Source organism: Xenopus laevis, chromosome 5S (assembly GCF_017654675.1).
Source record: "Xenopus laevis strain J_2021 chromosome 5S, Xenopus_laevis_v10.1, whole genome shotgun sequence".
Taxonomy (NCBI): domain Eukaryota; kingdom Metazoa; phylum Chordata; class Amphibia; order Anura; family Pipidae; genus Xenopus; species Xenopus laevis.
This window is the reverse complement of record NC_054380.1, coordinates 143069813-143090044: the sequence shown is the minus strand read 5'-3', so window position 1 is coordinate 143090044 and position 20232 is coordinate 143069813. Positions and strand designations below refer to the sequence as shown.

At 42.3% G+C, this 20232-nt stretch overlaps 1 protein-coding gene across 1 annotated transcript; it reads right to left on the bottom strand.

The window, feature by feature from the left end:
• Positions 1–201: 201 nt before the first annotated feature.
• Positions 202–9778, bottom strand: LOC108717525 (probable G-protein coupled receptor 139). The gene is made up of 2 exons (XM_018264758.2): positions 8228–9778; positions 202–3303 (listed from the first exon to the last, which is right to left on the bottom strand). The coding sequence occupies exons 1-2, from the start codon at positions 8298–8300 to the stop codon at positions 2348–2350; spliced, it is 1029 nt and encodes a 342-aa protein (XP_018120247.1). The 5' UTR covers positions 8301–9778; the 3' UTR covers positions 202–2347.
• Positions 9779–20232: the final 10454 nt, after the last annotated feature.

The window sequence follows — 20232 nt, the reverse complement described above, 5'->3', positions numbered from 1 at the left end:
AGTTCTGATGTCATTTCTGTCACATGACTCATTAAAACTTGTGTATTATAATAAATAAAGTCCCCCCAGTTGTAAAATATGAGGATACTAGAAGTTACCTCGGAGTTCCATGACCTGTATAACTCGGCCTTCAGCCTCGTACTTTTATATGATCATGAAACTCCTCTGTAACTTATAATATCCTTATATTTTACAAGAGGGGGTACTTTATTCACTATATCTGTGCACATACGCAGTCCTTTCTGTTTACAATGTCAGTTTTTTCCGTTAAGTATGAAATGCGTTGGGACAAATGAGCCTGAATATACCTGTGTCCACCTTGTACCTGTATGATCCACCTTATACCTGTATCATCAACTTTAGACCTGTATGATCCACCATATCCCTGTATTCACCTTATACCTATATCCACTTTATACCTGTGTTTATCTTATAACTGTGTCCACCTTATACTTGTATGATCCACGTTATACCTGTGTCCATCTTTTACCTGTATTTACCTTATACCCGTATCCACCTTATACCTGTATCCACTTTTACTAGGGATACAATACACATTTTAAGCAGATTTTATGGGTCAGACTTTATCTTATCCACAAAAACTTTGTGGGATGTTACAAAACCTGCTACAAAATGATGAGACAAAGTCGGATGGTGTACAATGTATTCCAATATGAAGATCAGATCAGATTGGACAATCACATTGGATCTTGTTGGATGAAGATGCCCACGTGCATCTGAACAGCAAATCTTTCATGACAATTACACATTAAATTTTTTAAATCCTGTTATATTTTCACCCATGAGACCACATCTTGTAGGAACTGTTGATCTAACACCCCCTACAGCTCCCGTGTAGTTCAGCTCAGACTTTTGCTTCTCTTGGGCCTCACCTCTATCATAGGGCCCATGGCTGGAGAGTTCCCTGTACCCCCTGATGGTGGTCTTACCCATAAGGAAACTGGGCTCTCCTACTGGTCAGGGGTCAATGACTCACTGTAGGCTCAGTTCAGGAGTAAAGAAGTCAATAGGAAAGAAGATAAAATCATAATCACACAAGTATGTGTGTGTAAAACAGCAATTCAGGAGGCAAAGATAATAAAAGAGGAACTGATTGTGGCAGAGGCTAAGACTAACCCCAAAAACTTGTTTAAGAAAATTATAGTATGACGTAAATTTTAAAACACAGCCCAATTTTTTGTGGAAACGCAACATTATTATCAAGATATTCACCAAAGAGATTACCATCTAACAGATATCCCACCAGGAGTCTGCATTCTATTTACTAAACACCTACCACAAATTTTAATCCCAGGTTGATAATCCTAGTCGGCATGAGTCAACTATAAATTACTATGTAATGCTTTGTTTTGGATAAATTGGTGTAGTTCTTTCACATAGACTTGGTGAATTTGCATGAATGCCTTTCATATAAGACATGAAAAATTCCAATAAAAACAGAATATTAATAGTACAAAGATTCAGGTTGAGAGCATGGCTCCAAAATGGACAGAAATGTATCTCTGCTGAATTAGTTCCTTCTTTCAGTGTATGAATTAGAGGAGTCAGAGATTCAAGACCCACTTGATGGGGGCACTGATGGTTCAGCTCATTCAGTCAGTGGCTGACTCAGGATATGGTACATATAAGGGTTACTCAAAATGAATGTGAACAAGGCATCAGGGCCAGATGGAGTACACCTTTAGGTACTGAGAGATCTTACAGTAGTTCAGTTTTGGCTAGGCCTGAGTTTCTCAGACTCACTTTTATCTGGTTTGAACCTATGGATTGGAGGAAAGATGACATCATTATAATATTTAAGCAGGGATTATGATCTCAGCCTGGCAATTATAGGCCTGTAAGTCTGACATCTGTGTCAAAGTCTGTGGGGCCGGTACACATGGACTACATTTTGTATTTAAAGAGTTTGGTATGTTTATGGGATTTATGTGATTCTCTCATACTACATAACTGACGTGGCAGCCAGAAACAGTTAATTTCATAACTGTGTCCAATGAAGGTAGTGACGGTGTCCATTGAAGGAAGTGACAGTGTCCACCGAATGAAGTGAAAGTGTCCATTGAAGGAAATAAAAATGTCCATGTGTAAACTTAAGGAATCCCTCACTACTACTAATACATAATATTAATGACATACTGCTCATATTGGGGCATCTCATCTTTTATTCTTGTGGCTCTTTGGGGCAGTACCCTACAAACCTTTATAATCACTGTTACCCTTTCTTGGTTGTATGAGATAGGTAGAGAACAGATACATTGGGAAAGTTGTAATAATTTGGTATTGATGTTGGTTGGAAGCTCAAGCACTTGACCCTCACATACTGCCCTTAGATGGAGAATACCTTGACTTGCTTTGGAGGTGGGAGGGAAGAAGAGGGGTGTCTGAAGATTAATCGGATCATATACTTGGCTCCTCTGAAAAGCTCCCCCCGAAATTTGCTGATGGTGAGTGAGTAGATGCACATGTTGCTGAAGGAGCTTAAGACAATCAACATGTTACACAGCATCCTTACCACATTTACAACATGGTAGAAATCATAGCGGTTGACAGGAGGGTAGGTAAGTCTCTCCACTACTTTGATTACCATTTTGGGAAGCCAATGACCCAGGAAAGAAATGGTGATCATCACTAGGAGAGACATAGACTTCTTTCTTCGGGCCACCTCTGGGTCTTCAGACTCTTTCCCAGATGGGACACTTTTCAGGCCTTGTCTGACCCTGGTGGTGACCGTGATGTGCCAGAAAGTCAGGCCATTTGTCAGGACCAGCGAGACCAATGGAACCACAATCCAAAGGGTTGTCTGGATGTGGTCGTAGGCAGACAGGAATGGAATCATACTTAGGTTGCGGTGCAAGGAGCAGATGTGGAACAAAGACCCATCAGGCTGAGTTGTACGGACAGGAACATACATCCAATATGTGGGCATGGCCACCACAAAAGCAGCCACGTAGATTGCAATTATTACTATCTGTGCTGTCCTGGCGGTGCAATACCACAGCTTCAGTTTCATGCAACAGACTATGACATAACGATCAAAGGTGAAAGCCACAGTAAGCCAGATGAGGGCATAAACACAAGTGAAGTAGATCCAGTTGCTGATGCTACAAGATGGCTCTGGCCACCACAAGGTCACATCCACATAAAAGTAGAAGATATCCCGGAAGACGGTCACCACTAGGATGAGGAGGAAGTTGGCCACAGCAAGGGCCACTAAGTAATAAATTATGGACTTGGACATCCCCAAGTTGCCTTTCCACAGGATGGTGATGGTGATAATGCTGGCTGACAGAAAAGAGAGAAGGTGGTTAACCATCAGAAGAATTGCATTGATCATTCCCCTCTCTTTTGTATGTTTTTTAGCTCATTTGGCCAGATTTTTTGCTTTTCCTTTGGCCTATGTACTATATCTTACTTAGTCTTGGGGGTCTCCCACAGCCCCCTTTTTTTCTTTAGCCATCAGCAGAACCCACAGGGGTGAATGTCACACCTTTCAATAACAGATTGCCACTATTCACATATTAAATATCTATGGTGAATAAGTATCAGATGATATACATGCCTCCATAACTCAATAGAACACAATCAGCAACATAACTGCTAACTAGCCAATCAGAACTAAGATTTTGGATGCAAGTGAGGTGATAGTGCTAATGCCTGGAATCAACTCTACCTACTCAGTGGGAAATATTTAGTGGCATTTTTTTTTATTTAGTTGCCCTCAAGATCTCTCATTCAGGACTCAGAAATCTGAGCGATTGCTTAGAGACAACAGTCAGAGAATCTCTAAGTGACATGAGGACATGCTCTAGGGAGAAGCTACTCACAAGACACCTGCCTGAGGCTAATATAACAACCAGACACCAGGACAGACAACAGGCCAACAGTAAAGCTATGTGTGCCTCCATAGTAAATGCTTGAGCTGTTTTTTTTCCATAATTAAAGAAATTGTTATTCTGAGCCACTTCCCAACATTTAATCATTAAATAAGGTATATATGAAAGGCTATTAAAAGTAGTGTTTGCTCGTCCCTGTCTATTCTTTGGTTCTGATTTTTTAATCATCTGGCTTACAACATTGTTCCAGGAGTTTATTGGGTACATAGCAGTTAACTGGTACAAGTCTATGTGATAGAGTATACTGGGTACATAGTAGTTATTAGCATGATTCTATATAGTTTAGTGAGTATATTCAGTACCACGGGTAACTGGCATGAGTCTATAGGAGAGAGTGAATATATTGGGCACCTAGTGGTTATTGGTATGAGTCTATATGGTAAAGTAAGTATATTGGGCACCTAGTGGTTATTGGCAGTGAAATTGCCAGCGAAATTCATGAATTTTGATGCCGGCGACAATTCCAACGCTGACAACAATTCTGACGTGCATTAAAGTCAATGGGAGCCTATTAATTGTCACCGGCGTCAAAATAATTTTGACGCCGGTGAAAATTCGTCTGATAATTTTCGAGCCAATTTCGCGAATTTATTCGCCGAATAAATTTGCTCATCACTAGTTATTGCCATGAGTCTATATGAGAGAGTGAGTATATTGGGTACCTAGTGGTTATTGGTATGAGTCGATATGTTAGAGTAAGTATATTGGGCACCTAGTGATGGTATTTTTTGTAGTACCATTTTGACCTCGTGTAAGACAAAACTCAGTAAAGGAAAACCTTTAGTAATAGTCAGGCAATTTATCTATACATAATACAACATAACAGTTTTGTCTGGGTAAGCTGTTGGAGTAACACACAGAATGTCACCCAAGGACTCACCAAAGACCCACCTCTTGGTCCAGGCGTTATATAGCTTTCAGAAGGCATTTACAGTAATTGTGACAAGGGGTACACGGAAATACCATACATGGTCTGGTGAGGAGACTTACTGACATATATATTTATACATTCCTGTAAGATGTGCGGTTTTGCAACATAAGAGATTTCTGGTTCCAACTGTCCACAGCCTCGTAGACATCTGTTGGCTAAACATGGCCATTGTGGTACAGCTATTGAGCAACACTTCTGCAAAAGGGCATGAGACATGCTGACACTCTGCTGACACTCTGGAATCTAAATAACAGAGTGGAGATCATTTATTTGTATGGCCTAGTATAAGCTATATGAGTGACCATTGTCCACAGTTGACCATTAGCCCTTATAGTCCATCCTGCCTTGGGCCCTATAGCGTTATGGCGTCATGGAGGGCGAGGGTAATAGATATTGACCCTCTGACACTAGCCATTCGTCCGTCATAGGAAATAGACCATTCCAGATATAAAATATATAAACACTAGTGGTTATTGGCATGAGTCTATATGGTAAAGTAAGTATATTGGGCACCTAGTGGTTATTGGTATGAGTTGATATGGTAGGATGAGTATATTGAGTACCTAGTGGTTATTGGTATGAGTTGATATGGTAGGATGAGTATATTGGGCACCTAGTGGTTATTGGTATGAGTCAATATGGTAGGATGAGTATATTGGGCACCTAGTGGTTATTGGTATGAGTCAATATGGTAGGATGAGTATATTGGGCACCTAGTGGTTATTGGCATGAGTCTATTTGGTAAAGTAAGTATATTGAGTACCTAGTGGTTATTGGTATGAGTTGATATGGTAGGATGAGTATATTGGGCACCTAGTGGTTATTGGTATGAGTCAATATGGTAGGATGAGTATATTGGGCACCTAGTGGTTATTGGTATGAGTCAATATGGTAGGATGAGTATATTGGGCACCTAGTGGTTATTGGTATGAGTCAATATGGTAGGATGAGTATATTGGGCACCTAGTGGTTATTGGTATGAGTCAGTATGGTAGGATGAGTATATTGGGCACCTAGTGGTTATTGGTATGAGTCAATATGGTAGGATGAGTATATTGGGCACCTAGTGGTTATTGGCATGAGTCTATTTGGTAAAGTAAGTATATTGAGTACCTGGTGGTTATTGGTATGAGTTGATATGGTAGGATGAGTATATTGGGCACCTAGTGGTTATTGGTATGAGTCAATATGGTAGGATGAGTATATTGGGCACCTAGTGGTTATTGGTATGAGTCAATATGGTAGGATGAGTATATTGGGCACCTAGTGGTTATTGGTATGAGTCAGTATGGTAGGATGAGTATATTGGGCACCTAGTGGTTATTGGTATGAGTCGATATGGTAGGATGAGTATATTGAGTACCTAGTGGTTATTGGTATGAGTTGATATGGTAGGATGAGTATATTGGGCACCTAGTGGTTATTGGTATGAGTTGATATGGTAGGATGAGTATATTGGGCACCTAGTGGTTATTGGTATGAGTCAATATGGTAGGATGAGTATATTGGGCACCTAGTGGTTATTGGTATGAGTCAATATGGTAGGATGAGTATATTGGGCACCTAGTGGTTATTGGCATGAGTCTATTTGGTAAAGTAAGTATATTGAGTACCTAGTGGTTATTGGTATGAGTTGATATGGTAGGATGAGTATATTGAGCACCTAGTGGTTATTGGCAGTGATGGGCGAATTTCTCTAATTTCGCTTTGCTGGAAAATTCGATTAATTTTGATGCCGGCGACAATTCTGACGCTGGCAACAATTCTGACGTGCATTAAAGTCAATGGGAGCCTATTAATTGTCACCGGCGTCAAAATAATTTTGATGCCGGTGAAAATTCATCTGATAATTTTCGAGCCAATTTCGCGAATTTATTCGCCTAATAAAATCTCTTACTAGTTATTGCCATGAGTCTATATGAGAGAGTGAGTATATTGGGTAACTAGCGGTTATTGGGTAATACTTTGATAGAAATGTCTTGTATAAGACAGAACTGTTGAACCCAATATCTCATGTAAGATAGCTTTGTAACCCAAAAATCTTGTATAAGAAAGCTTTGTAAGGAAAGAACTATTGAACTCAATTAGTCAATGAGCTAATATGTTTATGAATCCTATTTATTACTAACATGTTCCCATGGGAACTTCCTTTATTATAGCCGGGGGCAGAATATGTACTCAAATACTAATAACTGATAAGACTTTGCTCTGGATGTGCTTGTTGGGAGGTTGGTCAGTGATGATCTCTTGTTGACCAAGCGCATTGATAATGATATGAGCTCATTGTTTACTAGAGTATATAAAACTGGGGGTCTCCATTTTGTTGGCTGTGGAGTAAAGGTGAGTACCGCCCAGGGCCTTGTGCAACGTTTGAGGCTTCTCTGCCGACTGACTAGGGATCTCCCAGTCTTGGTTGTAGAAGAAGGTGATGTGTATCTTTTTCTCCATAAATTCAGCTTCACATACTTTAGTGGTGTGTAAATGATTTCTGAGAGACTCGTGAAACCATAAACAAAACACACGTGTATTAATGTTTTAGGTTATTAAGTTGGTGGGCAGTGGCCATAGAGGTGTGACTTCTTTATATGGAAATAACCCCATCCTACAGGCTCCCATCCCAAACATCTTCTTAGAAACATCCTGATTGGCCAATTCCTACATCTCAGGAGACTGTGTTCAAATGTTTGAGTCGTACAAACCTCGGGATACAAATTTAGCAAGGATTTATAATATGCACTCACTTACTAAAGCTCTTGAGAGAGCCATGACTACTTCATGTCAGTCCCATTTGGGAAATCTAGAGAAGCCCCTCTTTGTGTTCTTGTATATAGCCCCCAATTTCCACACATTAAGCATATTATCAATAGATATCTTCTGATATTTTCCATAACTAAATATTGTCTGGTAATCTGGTTGCTAATTGGTAACCAAAAATGGCCATATTTTTAGAGATACAAGTATGGTGTTGAGTGGCATATCTCCACTTGGCTTTCTCCTCCAGACTCTATTAAATGTTATGTATTTAGCCTATGATTAAGTGCAGGCATGAAATGTGTAAGGCTATACTTTTGATGTTATACATAAAAGGGTTTCTTTTTCACTTCTTTTTGATGGCCTGTTTTTTGTGGATCATCTTTTCATATTTCTACGCTCCCCTAAGCTGAGGGTCTTGAGCACCTGGTGAGTCACTATGTTTTGTGTTTTGGGGCCTCCATTTCTTTCGTTTTCAATTGAGGACATTGGGTACCAAGCAGAAAATAATTAGCATGACATGATTAATGAGATACTATATGTGAGGGTCTCTATGGCTCTGTACTGAGAGGTGAGTAGAATGGCACATAGTTGGGTATGTTGTAACTGACAGATTGGTATAAAGACTTACCTGGCATGCCAAAGGCAGACATGATGGGGTAGAAGAGGCGCTGCATAGTCCGGATCCAGGGTTCCTCCAACATTTTTACTGTTTTTCTCTATCTCACACTATTTATACTGACAATTTTAGGAACACTGGCTGCTGATAGTATGTGCTCCCACCACTTGTAACTTACACCTACCCTGCTACTCTGTGCCAACTACTGTCACTCTTACACTCTCTGCCACATTCTATTGCACTGACATTCTATCCCGAGAACAGCTACTCTGTGCCAACCACTTCTGTCCTCTTATCCAATGTTACACTGTGCCAACCAGTGCCACCCTTACAGCCTTCTTATCTTATAATTGACTATATACCACCGGCTTTGTTTAGACTCTCTAGCAGCCTCTAATGCGGGGCTACTCGTGCCAAGCAATGCCACCCTCTAATACACTTTTGTACCAACTGTCACACTGCTGTCTACCACCCTATAATCAACTCTTTACTGTCTATGCCAACTACTAACACACACAAAGTATTGAACGTCAACCACACTCACCATTTGGACCAATGTCACCCTAGAAACTTACAGCTTCTGCCAACTGTCAAGCTGTTCCCTCCTCTGCCTCCTTCTCATACAATGCCATGCTGAGCAGTCACTGTCCCCTTATACAAATACGCACATCATTCTGCCACCCCAAGTGCACCCAGAGATTCAATCTGTTATACTTACATCCTTTATCAATTTCACACACTGTCTCACACACAAACTGTCTCACACACAAACTGTCTCACACACAAACTGTCTCACACACTGTCTCACACTCCCCAAATCCCTCACTAAGTGACAGAAGCTCAGCCTTCCTTGCAATTGACACTGTCCCTTCCCAATCTCACTGATCTTTGCTATATTGTTTCTTACCCCAATAGCACCCCGACTGTTATGCAGACAGCTCCCCTAAACTATCCCTTTGTAGAAAAACAGTAGCAGTGCTTCTCTCTCTCTCTCTCTCTCTCCGGCTTTCATTCCTCTACAAGGATCCCTATCTCCCCTCTTGCCCCTCCTATTTGCCTCTGATTGGGCAGAGGGGCTTTCAGGTGTGGTTGGATGGGGGTCTGAGGCTGCTGCTTCTTTATGAGTTTCCCCTGTGGGGACCTGCACTGACATCTCTGAGTCCCTGATAAACAGCTCTGTGCTGGGGGGTCACATTCCTCTCTGCAATGTCAATGCCCCCAAGGACCAATTCATTCTTCCACAGCACAAAGAGCTTTCGGTTGCCAATTTACTTTCCCCTTCGCAGAGGCCAATTGTGAGGACCCTTGAGTCTTCCATGTGACAATAGGAGCATCACTATTGAATGATTCCACTGCTATTCCTCTGTGCCCTGCCAGTTATCTCCTGTAATTGCCCAGCAATTTGTTCAGCACAATGTGTGCAGATTAAAGGCTCCTTTGAGGATTTAGATAAAGGAAAAACATATTTGCATCTCTCCTGAGAATCGCTATGTACTCAGTGTTAATGATTGGTGCCTCCATCAATACATTCACATTTGATTCCAGCAGAGCCTCAGTGCCGCAGATTGCAAGCTCTTGTTGTTCAGTGTGAGCCTGAGGCCTGATCCCAATGTTATTAATAGGGAATAAAGATAAATATATAGGAAGGTCAGTGATCCCAATGTTATTAATAGGGAATAAAGATAAATATATAGGAAGGTCAGTGATCCCAATGTTATTAATAGGGAATAAATATAAATATATAGGAAGGTCAGTGATCCCAATGTTATTAATAGGGAATAAAGATAAAAATATAGGAAGGTCAGTGATCCCAATGTTATTAATAGGGAATAAAGATAAATATATAGGAAGGTCAGTGATCCCAATGTTATTAATAGGGAATAAAGATAAATATATAGGAAGGCCAGTGATCCCAATGTTATTAATAGGGAATAAAGATAAATATATAGGAAGACTGGTATTCTTCGCACACGTCCCCATAATGTGGCTGGGCAGAATGCCGCCCCTATTTTTTGCCGCCCTAGGCCAGGGCCTATGTGGCCTCGCCACAAATCCGGGCCTAGCCAAATTGCAGTGAATAAGTCCATTTCCCAAAGAGCTGGGGGAGCACTTGTATTTGTGCATCTTGTACTTTCTACGTTATCCAATCTAATGACTTTCCTCATGGCTCATAGGAATGACCAGTTGCCCAATCCTGCTGCACTGCACCTGGGGGTTTCTATATAACAAATGCTTGGAATACAATAAATTTAGGGTTTCTCATGGTGAAAGATTTGCTAAAACTAACCCATAGCAACCAAACAAAGATTTAAATTATTGTTCCAGCCGTAGGGTGAGCTAAGCTGATCTCTTAGCAGGCGCACAGGCCTAACACTGGCCATTATCTATAAATGTACTTAGTTGATGTATGTTTAATGCCCCAGAACACATAGCTGTATAACTTGGTACAAACTTCATGTATAAAGGCCCAAAACACATTGGGAAAAATGTAATAAAATTCACAAAAAGCAAAACTTTGCAAACGAAAATTTGCCAGGGCCAAAATTTCCCTGTCGCAGTGTAATATTCTTCATTAGGCTTTAATCACATTGTGAATCTTAATTGCTCATTGAGAACCATTAACACCTTTAATACGCAAATATTTATTACATACACTGAGAATGGTCGCAAACGATACAATTCGCAATTGCTATCTTCATGTTATGTAAGGGGTAAAGTGTTCGCAAAGGCAAAATTTTTCAATTTGCGAACATTTATTCACATTGCGAATGAATTGCGAATGATTTTTGTGCTAGTGACCCCTATTACATTCCCCCATAGAAACATAAAAGTGCAGAGCCAACTTCATGTTTAATGTCCCTACAACACATAGCAGCAAACATGAGGTGCCAGTTTCATTTTTAAAGCCCCATAAAACATAGCAGTATAAATTTAGTGGCAACTTCATGTTTGATACCCTAGACCAGTGATCCCCAACCAGTAGCTCGTGAGTAACATGTTGCTCCCCAACCCCTTGGATGTTGTTCCCAGTGGTCTCAAAGCAGGAGCTTATTTTTCAATTCCAGACTTGGAGACAAGTTTTAGTTGTATAAACACCAGTTGTACTGCCAAACAGAGTCTCCTGTAGCTGCCAGTCCATATAGAGGCTTCTAAACAGCCAATCGCAGCCCTTTGTTGGCACCCCATGGACTTTTTCATGCTTGTGTTGCTCTCCAAGTCTTTTTACATTTAAATGTGGCTCACAAGTAAGTAAAAAGGTTGGGGACCCCTGCTCTATAATAACCAGTCATTCCCACTGCTGGAAAGTTCATGTAGGAGAGACTCATATCATTCAGTAAATAGATCCCAATAGAAACATGTGACTCTATAATAACCAGTCATTCCCACTGCTGGAAAGTTCATGTAGGAGAGACTCATATCATTCAGTTAATAGATCCCAATAGAAACATGTGACTCTATAATAACCAGTCATTCCCACTGCTGGAAAGTTCATGTAGGAGACTCATATCATTCAGTAAATAGATCCCAATAGAAACATGTGACTCTATAATAACCAGTCATTCCCACTGCTGGAAAGTTCATGTAGGAGACTCATATCATTCAGTAAATAGATCCCAATAGAAACATGTGACTGTATATCAGTGATCCCCAACCAGTAGCTCGTGAGTAACATGTTGCTCTCCAACCACTTGGATGTTGCTCCCAGTGGCCTCAAAGCAGGTGATTATTTTTGAATTCCAGGCTTGGAAGCAAGTTTTAATTGCATTAAAACTAAGTATAGTGACAAGCAGAGCCTCCTGTAGGCTGCCAGTCCACATGGGGCTACCAAATAGCCAATCACAGCCCTTTGTTGGCATCCTCAGGAACTATTTTCATGCTTGTGTCACTCCCCTACCCTTCTTACATTTCAATGTGGCTCACAGGTGAAAAAGGTTGGGGATCTCAGTTGTAGAGTCACATGTTTCTATTGGGATCTATTTACTGAATGATATGAGTCTCTCCTACATGAACTTTCCAGCAGTGGGAATGACTGGTTATTATAGAGTCACATGTTTCTATTGGGATCTATTTACTGAATGATATGAGTCTCTCCTACATGAACTTTCCAGCAGTGGGAATGACTGGTTATTATAGAGTCACATGTTTCTATTGGGATCTATTTACTGAATGATATGAGTCTCTCCTACATGAACTTTCCAGCAGTGGGAATGACTGGTTATTATAGAGTCACATGTTTCTATTGGGATCTATTTACTGAATGATATGAGTCTCCTACATGAACTTTCCAGCAGTGGGAATGACTGGTTATTATAGAGTCACATGTTTCTATTGGGATCTATTTACTGAATGATATGAGTCTCCTACATGAACTTTCCAGCAGTGGGAATGACTGGTTATTATAGAGTCACATGTTTCTATTGGGATCTATTTACTGAATGATATGAGTCTCTCCTACATGAACTTTCCAGCAGTGGGAATGACTGGTTATTATAGAGTCACATGTTTCTATTGGGATCTATTTACTGAATGATTTTCCCACATATTAACTGGGAAAGGATTTTCACTGGGTTAAACACAGAACAAAAATGGTTCTTCTTTATAATAAATCAGTATATTCCCCATGTAAGCAAAGAACATCGCCACAAAAGAAAAACCTTTTTGGTTCAATAGAAGCGTTGGTGTTGAGGTGGGTAAGAAAAGACCTGCTTTTAAGGCTTTCAAGTTAGCTGGTACAGCCGAATCATTTATAAGGTACAAGGAGGCCAACAAATCATGCAAAAAAGCAGGCAAGATAAAATTGATATGGAAATTAAGCAGGAAGGGTGGGACCCTTAATGTCAGAGGAGGGTCAGCTGGTTGATGAGAACAGAGAAAAAGCTGAGATTCTGAACTGTTATTTTTCGTCTGTCTACACCAGGGGTGTCCAAAGTACGGCTCGCCGGCCAAATGTGGCCCAATATCCATTTTTAATTGGCCCGCAGCAATTGGATCCAGCAACGTTTTCTGGTGCATGTGCAGTAGATGCTCTTGAATCCGCACCCTCTTGCTCATAGTTCCAAGTTGTGTGCAATGAGTAGGCAGTGTCTGCGCGCTACTTGTATGATTGGTTAGCTGGTCTCATTGCACAACGACCTCCTCTTCCCCGTGGGTTCGTTAGGCCAAGTCTAGCTCTGTACCGGTGTTTGAGCTCTTTCTGGAGCGACAGGGAGTAGAGAGGGGGTTGCAGGGAGTAGAGAGGGAGTTGCAGGGAGTAGAGAGGGAGTTGCAGGAAGTAGAGAGGGGACAGGGCGTAGAGAGGGGATAGGGAGTCGAGTGGGGTCCAGGAGTAGAGAGGGGACAAGGGGTAGAGAGGGGTAGAGAGTAGAGAGGGGGTTGCAGGGAGTAGAGAGGGGGTGCAGGGAGTAGAGAGGGGGTTGCAGGGAGTAGAGAGGGAATAGGGAGTAGAGAGGGGGTTGCAGGGAGTAGAGAGGGAATAGGGAGTAGAGAGGGGGTTGCAGGGAGTAGAGAGCTTGTCAGTAACATAATTAGTGGGTTTGTATTATAGTTGAGGTGTTTAATAAGAAATACACGTATGAAGTTTAAGCTTTCAGAGCTGGGGAAGCACACACAGGGTTAAGGCTACAGGCAACATACACAGAGCTGTAAGGTGATTGGCTGTGAGGAGACTGAGGGGAGACGAATAGTAAAGTTCTACAGATACAACATGTTTGGTGAGTTGTCACGTGTCAGTCACTTATGCAGTTGGCGGGAAAACGAACATCCGACCAGCGCAGAGCGTACTTGGTTGCCACGGTTTCCAGAAAGCTTAACCATCTCTGTGCTAATTTCGGGAGTCTAGTCTCCCTAGTCTAGTCTCGTTTGTAGTCGGCGGTGATTGAGCAGGAGGAGAAGCGTTTCGGAAGCAGCGCGGCATGGCGAGGACTGAGGAGAGCGGGACCCTGTGTCTCCTGGCAATGGCGGCCTCCGGGAAGTCTATATTTGTACAGGACCGGCCTGTCTGTGCTGCTCTCTGCCCAACTGGGGGAGGCCGGCTGTGAAGGGTCGGCCCTACCTGTCAGTGCAGCATGTCTGGGGTTAATGTTCTCCCCTCTGGAGGCAGGACAAACAGAATGTTGTTTTCAGCTCCTCCTCTTCCTCTGATCTGTTTATTGTTTGTCCTGCTCAGGGGCAGACTTACTTTCCTCCTCTCCACACAAATGACAGATGAAGACCAAATAAAGATTAATAAATAGACTCTAGAGTGCTCCACAGTTGAGACCCTATAGTGTCAGTAGAGCCCACAATGAACATTCATCAGGTTGAAGCCCTGTCAGTAAAGGTCAGTAGCCTACTTGCCCCTCTGTTAGTCCGAGTGCTCCGTTTTTCTACTAATACGTGAGCCCAGCTATTCCAACTTTAGTCCCTCCGGTAGCCCCCCGAATCCATCCGTGAGCCCAGCTGTCCCATCTGAACAAGGGTCTTATTTCCTTCAGGCTCAGGCGTTTCACTCCCCCTGGTGAACCCAAAGATGTTTCTTACCGGTGTGAGACGCATGTGAAGCTTTACAGCTTGGCGCCGTTTTACTTCCAGACTTCATTTCCCATAAGCCAATGGGACACTACGTGTGAAGTAGACAAGTGACGCCACTTCCGCCGCCACCTTCTCTAACAGCGCGCACTTGTTGTGATCTTCAGTTTAAGCAGCATGGCAGCTCCAGAAGATTTAAGGGATCTCATACCGACGCTAGAACCTGAAAGAGCTACTGCACACTCAAAAAAGGCACAAATCCAGAAGGGGTAAGAAAAGAAAGTTTTCAAGATCCGCTTCCCCAGATCAAATCCCATTTACATGCCATAGACTCTGAATCTGATATTCAGCAATCTGACCAAGACATTAATCCAATACCTACTACTGTCACTACTACTGTCACTACTACTGTCACTACTACTGTCACTACTACTGTCACTACTACTGTCACTACTACTGTCACTACTACTCTCACTACTACTGTCACTACTACTCTCACTACTACTCTCACTACTACTGTCACTACTACTGTCACTACTACTGTCACTACTACTGTCACTACTACTGTCACTACTACTCTCACTACTACTGTCACTACTACTGTCACTACTACTCTCACTACTACTGTCACTACTACTCTCACTACTACTGTCACTACTGCTATCACTACTACTCTCACTACTACTGTCACTACTACTGTCACTACTACTATCACTACGACTGCTCAAACTCGCTCAGTACCACAAACTAACACTCCTTTTTCAATCAAAGAAAAAAATCCTACTCTTCAGAGAACGGCACGGCTGATGCAAATAAACAACCAGAGAAAGTTAAATCCCTGCTAAAGAACTTATGTAATACTTTAGAGATAGCGGAGACACAAACTCCTATTTCCAAGGCAGATAAGGTACTGGGCAACAAATCCAAAAATCGGGATTTTTTTCTCACCAGCAAATGTATCACACAAACCATTGCTGAAGATAGAAGAGCATCTATTTCTTAAAAAAAAATTAACAAATTTCCAGTAGCTGAAGATCTCAAAAATGTATTGGACAAGTCTCCCAAAGTTGACTCAACGATTGTTTGTTTATCAAAAAATACCACATTACCAACTGAAGATGCTGGTTCATATAAAGATCCCATGGACAAGAAAATGGATTCCTCAACACTACAGCGTCCAGCGTCAGCAGCACTTTCCGTGGCCAAAAAAGCTGATTACTGGTGCCAAGTGTGACAAATACTGAGTGTGACCAAAATCCCCTTCTACTGGTCCCATTTTATCCATAGCTAACTGACTAGTACACATACAATCGAAGATGGTGCTTCTTTGTTCTACTTTCCCGCCAAAAAGCTTTAAACAAAGGAGCTCCCAGGATTGCCCTCCAGAAGAGCTGGACAAACCCCTCCAAGGCATTTCCCCCTCCCCTAATGATGCAGCAGGGCCCCTGCCAATCAGACCTGCTTGGGTGGGGTTAACCAGAAGCAAGGCCGGCCTCCCAGCCAATCAACCCTAGGGGGTGGGGAAAAGGCCAGGTATACCAGAGGGGAGGGCTAGAGAGTTGTTGTTGTTGTTCGTCTGGGGTGTAACCTGGCTGCGGCAGGTCACCCTCCTCTGCGGTTCCTTGGAGTTTATCCTAGCTGAGGCAAGAAGACTCCCTCCAACAGTTTGGATCTCCCTACCTCCCAGAAGACTGTTTATACCTGGATCCCCTTGAGGTATGGTTATTCTGTGGATTCACCCAAAGGCACTTTGCTCCTTACCCCTTTGAAATTGCCCAAAGGAACTCCCTGACTTTGTGTTTGGATTTGCCTGGAGGGCGTGTGCATCTTGGAGTGGACGCTCCAAGGGAGGCTCTTTGTTTCGGACCAGGAGTGTTTTGGACTTGGGGGAGTTCACATGCTAATTCCGTGTTCCTGATCTACTGCTTGTTGTATATCTGAAATAAACTCCTGTGTAAACCCCTCTTAAAGGTGTGGTATTTCCCTGTGTGTGCTAGTTGGTCATACGTCACACGTTTACGTGACACCAAGAATTGAGAAAGAAAACTGCAGATACTGTAGATTTGGACAAGATCAGCACAGCATTTTCTTTCCTTAGTGAAGCTTCACTGGAAATTGCAAAACTCGCAGCTAAAGCTTCTTCTTCAATAACAGCAAGGCGAGCTCCTCTGAAGTTTGAAGGATCCTACCTATTCGGTTCAGAGCTCAAGAAAATTATTTCTGAAATGACAGGTGATAAAGGAGCTTTCCTATCTCAAGGCCACAGAAACACATGGGAATGTCACAAGCGGAATTACCACCACAGATCCTGGAATTCTTCTCAAAGATCATCCTTCCGACAATGTCCAAATACATCTCAATCATCTAACGAGAGATTCAAATCCTTGGAAATCTCACCCCAGATCTAACAAACAGTCTGGCCCAGCTAAAACACACGATTCCTGACTCCGGTCACGACATCCCAGTCGGAGGTCATCTTCAAAAATTTCAGAACAAATGGAAACAATCAACTCAAGATCAGTGGGTACTTCAAATAATATCGTCGGGCTACACAATCCCTTTTTCAAAAATTCCACAAAATCGCTTCGTACCATCTTCAATGTCAACCGATCCAATCAAAGCAGCAGCCTTACACAACATCATTCAAGATCTACTATTAAAACAAGTAATAGTCCCAGTTCCAAATCAACAGCAATTTCAAGGCTACTACTCCAATCTTTTTTTAGTTTCAAAAAAAGATGGAGGTTTCCATTCTGTACTCAACCTGCACCCTCTCAACAGGCATGTGAGATATCAAAGATTGAAAATGGAATCCATTCGCTCCATCACAGCCTCTATCCCTCTAGGAACCTTTTTGTCCAAGACAGATCTTCAGGACACTTACCTCCATATTGCTATTCATCAAACTCAGCACAGGTATTTAAGATTCATGATCCAAGAGCAACATTATCAATATCAAGCAATGCCATTCGGCCTGACTTCAGCACCTCAAGTATTCTCAAAAGTTTTAGGAGCATTGATAGCCAAAATCAGAGACACAGGTTGTCAAATTTTTTCTTTACCAAGACGACATACTAATCTATGCAACATCTCTACAACAACACAGATCACAACACAGAACTGCATTCTTACTCTGTCCAGTCATGGTTGGATAATGAACCACAAGAAAAGCTTACATCAAAACAAATTTCACAGGCTTTCGGCCTCAATTCGAGAACTACTGTCCACAACCAGAACATCAGCATCTTAAAGACTCTGGGTCTCATGTCGTCTTGAATCGACACAGTCCCATATGGACGCCTTCACACATGCCTTCTTCAGATTCATTTCCTCAGACACTGGAGCAAGAAACACCAAGACCTGTCCCAGATCATACCACAGCCTTCTCTGGTGGTTACAACCCGTCAATGTCACCACATGAAAACTCTGGCAGACACCAGAACCGTTGGTCATTTCTAGAGATGCAAGTCTGTCGGGGTGAGGGGCACATTGGCAATCCCAATTTTGCCAAGGGACCTGGTCAAAAGAAGAGAGGCGTCTACACATCAACATTCTAGAAATCTGAGCAATTTTCAATGCCCTCACATTTTGGCAGCATCTCCTCCACAGTTCTCATGTCTGTATACAGGCGGACAATGGAACAGCAGTGGCATACCTCAACAGACAAGGGGCCACAAAGCGCAAAAGAGCCATGTCCGAAGTATCAAAAATCCTATCCTGGGCGGGAGCACACCAGGTTCACATTTCGGCGGTCTATATTCCAGGCATTCTGAACTGGCAGGCGGATTACCTCAATCAGAACACCATTGATCGGGAGGAATTGATGCTCCACAAAGAAGTATTTCAATGCTGGTCAACAGATGGGGGATCCCATGTGTAGACATCATGGCATCCAGATTTAATACACAATGCCAACTATTTTTCTCTATTGTCCAGGATCCCCAAGCGGAGGCTGTAAATGCATTGACTACACCTTGGACCTTCCGACTAGCTTATGCTTTTCCACCCATTCCAATGATTCCCATATTACTATCAAAGATTCGCACAGAAAAGGTTCCCACAATACTCATGGCACCGGCATGGCCGAGACGAAGTTGGTTCGCAGAGATTATAAACATGGCAGTGGACAAACCACTCACATTGGCTCTCAGACCAGACCAGCTAATCCAAAGACCAATTTGGTTCCCGGACAATCACAAATGACATCTCACTGCATGGCTGTTGAATCCCAACCCTGGCTTCTGAAAGGGTTTTCACAGTCAGTCATAGGGACACTAATGGCGGCCTGTAGGGCTACAACCATTAAGGCCTACCATAGAGTCTGGTCCATTGTCTTTCAATGGTGCACTAGAAGAAATCTTGAATGGAAGTCACGTACTTCACCTCAGATCCTGCATTTTCTCCAAGACGGGGCAGATAAACAGCTCAGTGTTTCTTCACTAAAGGTGCAGCTCCCGACATAAGCAGATCTATTCCATCACCAGTGGGACATATTACTGCAGTTCAGGCTTTTCTTTCAGGCTATGCTCAGACTGCACCATCTGTTATGGATCCCACACAACCTTCATCTGGTCTTAAAATGCTTTTCTGTCGGCAATCTGCTCAGCAAAAAGGGTGTCAGAGATAGTGGCAATTCTCCGTGGTTAGTTTTCCATGCAGATAGGGCCGTTCTTAGAATGGAACCATCTTTCCTTCCCAAAGTTGTCTCACCAATTCATATAAATCAAGAAATTGTAATTCCGACATTTAACCAGGAAAACTAGAACAAGACTCCAACCTTCTGACTATAGATCCAGTCAGGGCGCTACAAACTTACGTTCTCAAAACCAAATCGATGAGGAAATCAGAAGCTCTCTTTGTCCTTCATAGCGGCAGAATATTGGTCAAAGAACATCCAATCGCACTAGATGTATAGGATCCAGTATAAAGGCCCGAGCACATTCCACAAGAAAGATTGGTACTTCTTGGACCTTCTTTAATAACGTCCCTCAGAGAATATTTGCAGATCAGCCACTTGGACTTCTCTGAACACTTTTCCAGATTTTACAGACTGAACCTGCAGCAAACAGGTGACTCACATGTTGGCAAAGAACAGTTTAAGCCATAATTAAGCAGTAATTAAGCAGTAATTAAGCAGTAATTAAGCAATAATTAAGCAGTAATTAAGCAATAATTAAGCAGTAATTAAGCAATAATTAAGCAGTAATACTTGTACAACGTTTTCTCCCACCTGTTTGGTCGGCTTTGGGACACCCCCATACGTCCTGCAGTGACAGGGCCGAGAGATAAAGGAGATTTTCTTACAGGTAAATGTCTCCTGCGTAGGCCGTAATGTCAGCGCAGTGTCCCTCCGTGTTTTGTGCGGATGCTGCGGGGTTTTTGTACCGTCGTTAAGCTCCCCATAGACGCGACGATTCTTCTTGCCGAACGACCGATTTTAGAGAAGTCCGACCAATCCTTCGAAATTATCGTGCGGTTAGTGGGATTCGAACGATCGTACATCTTATGAT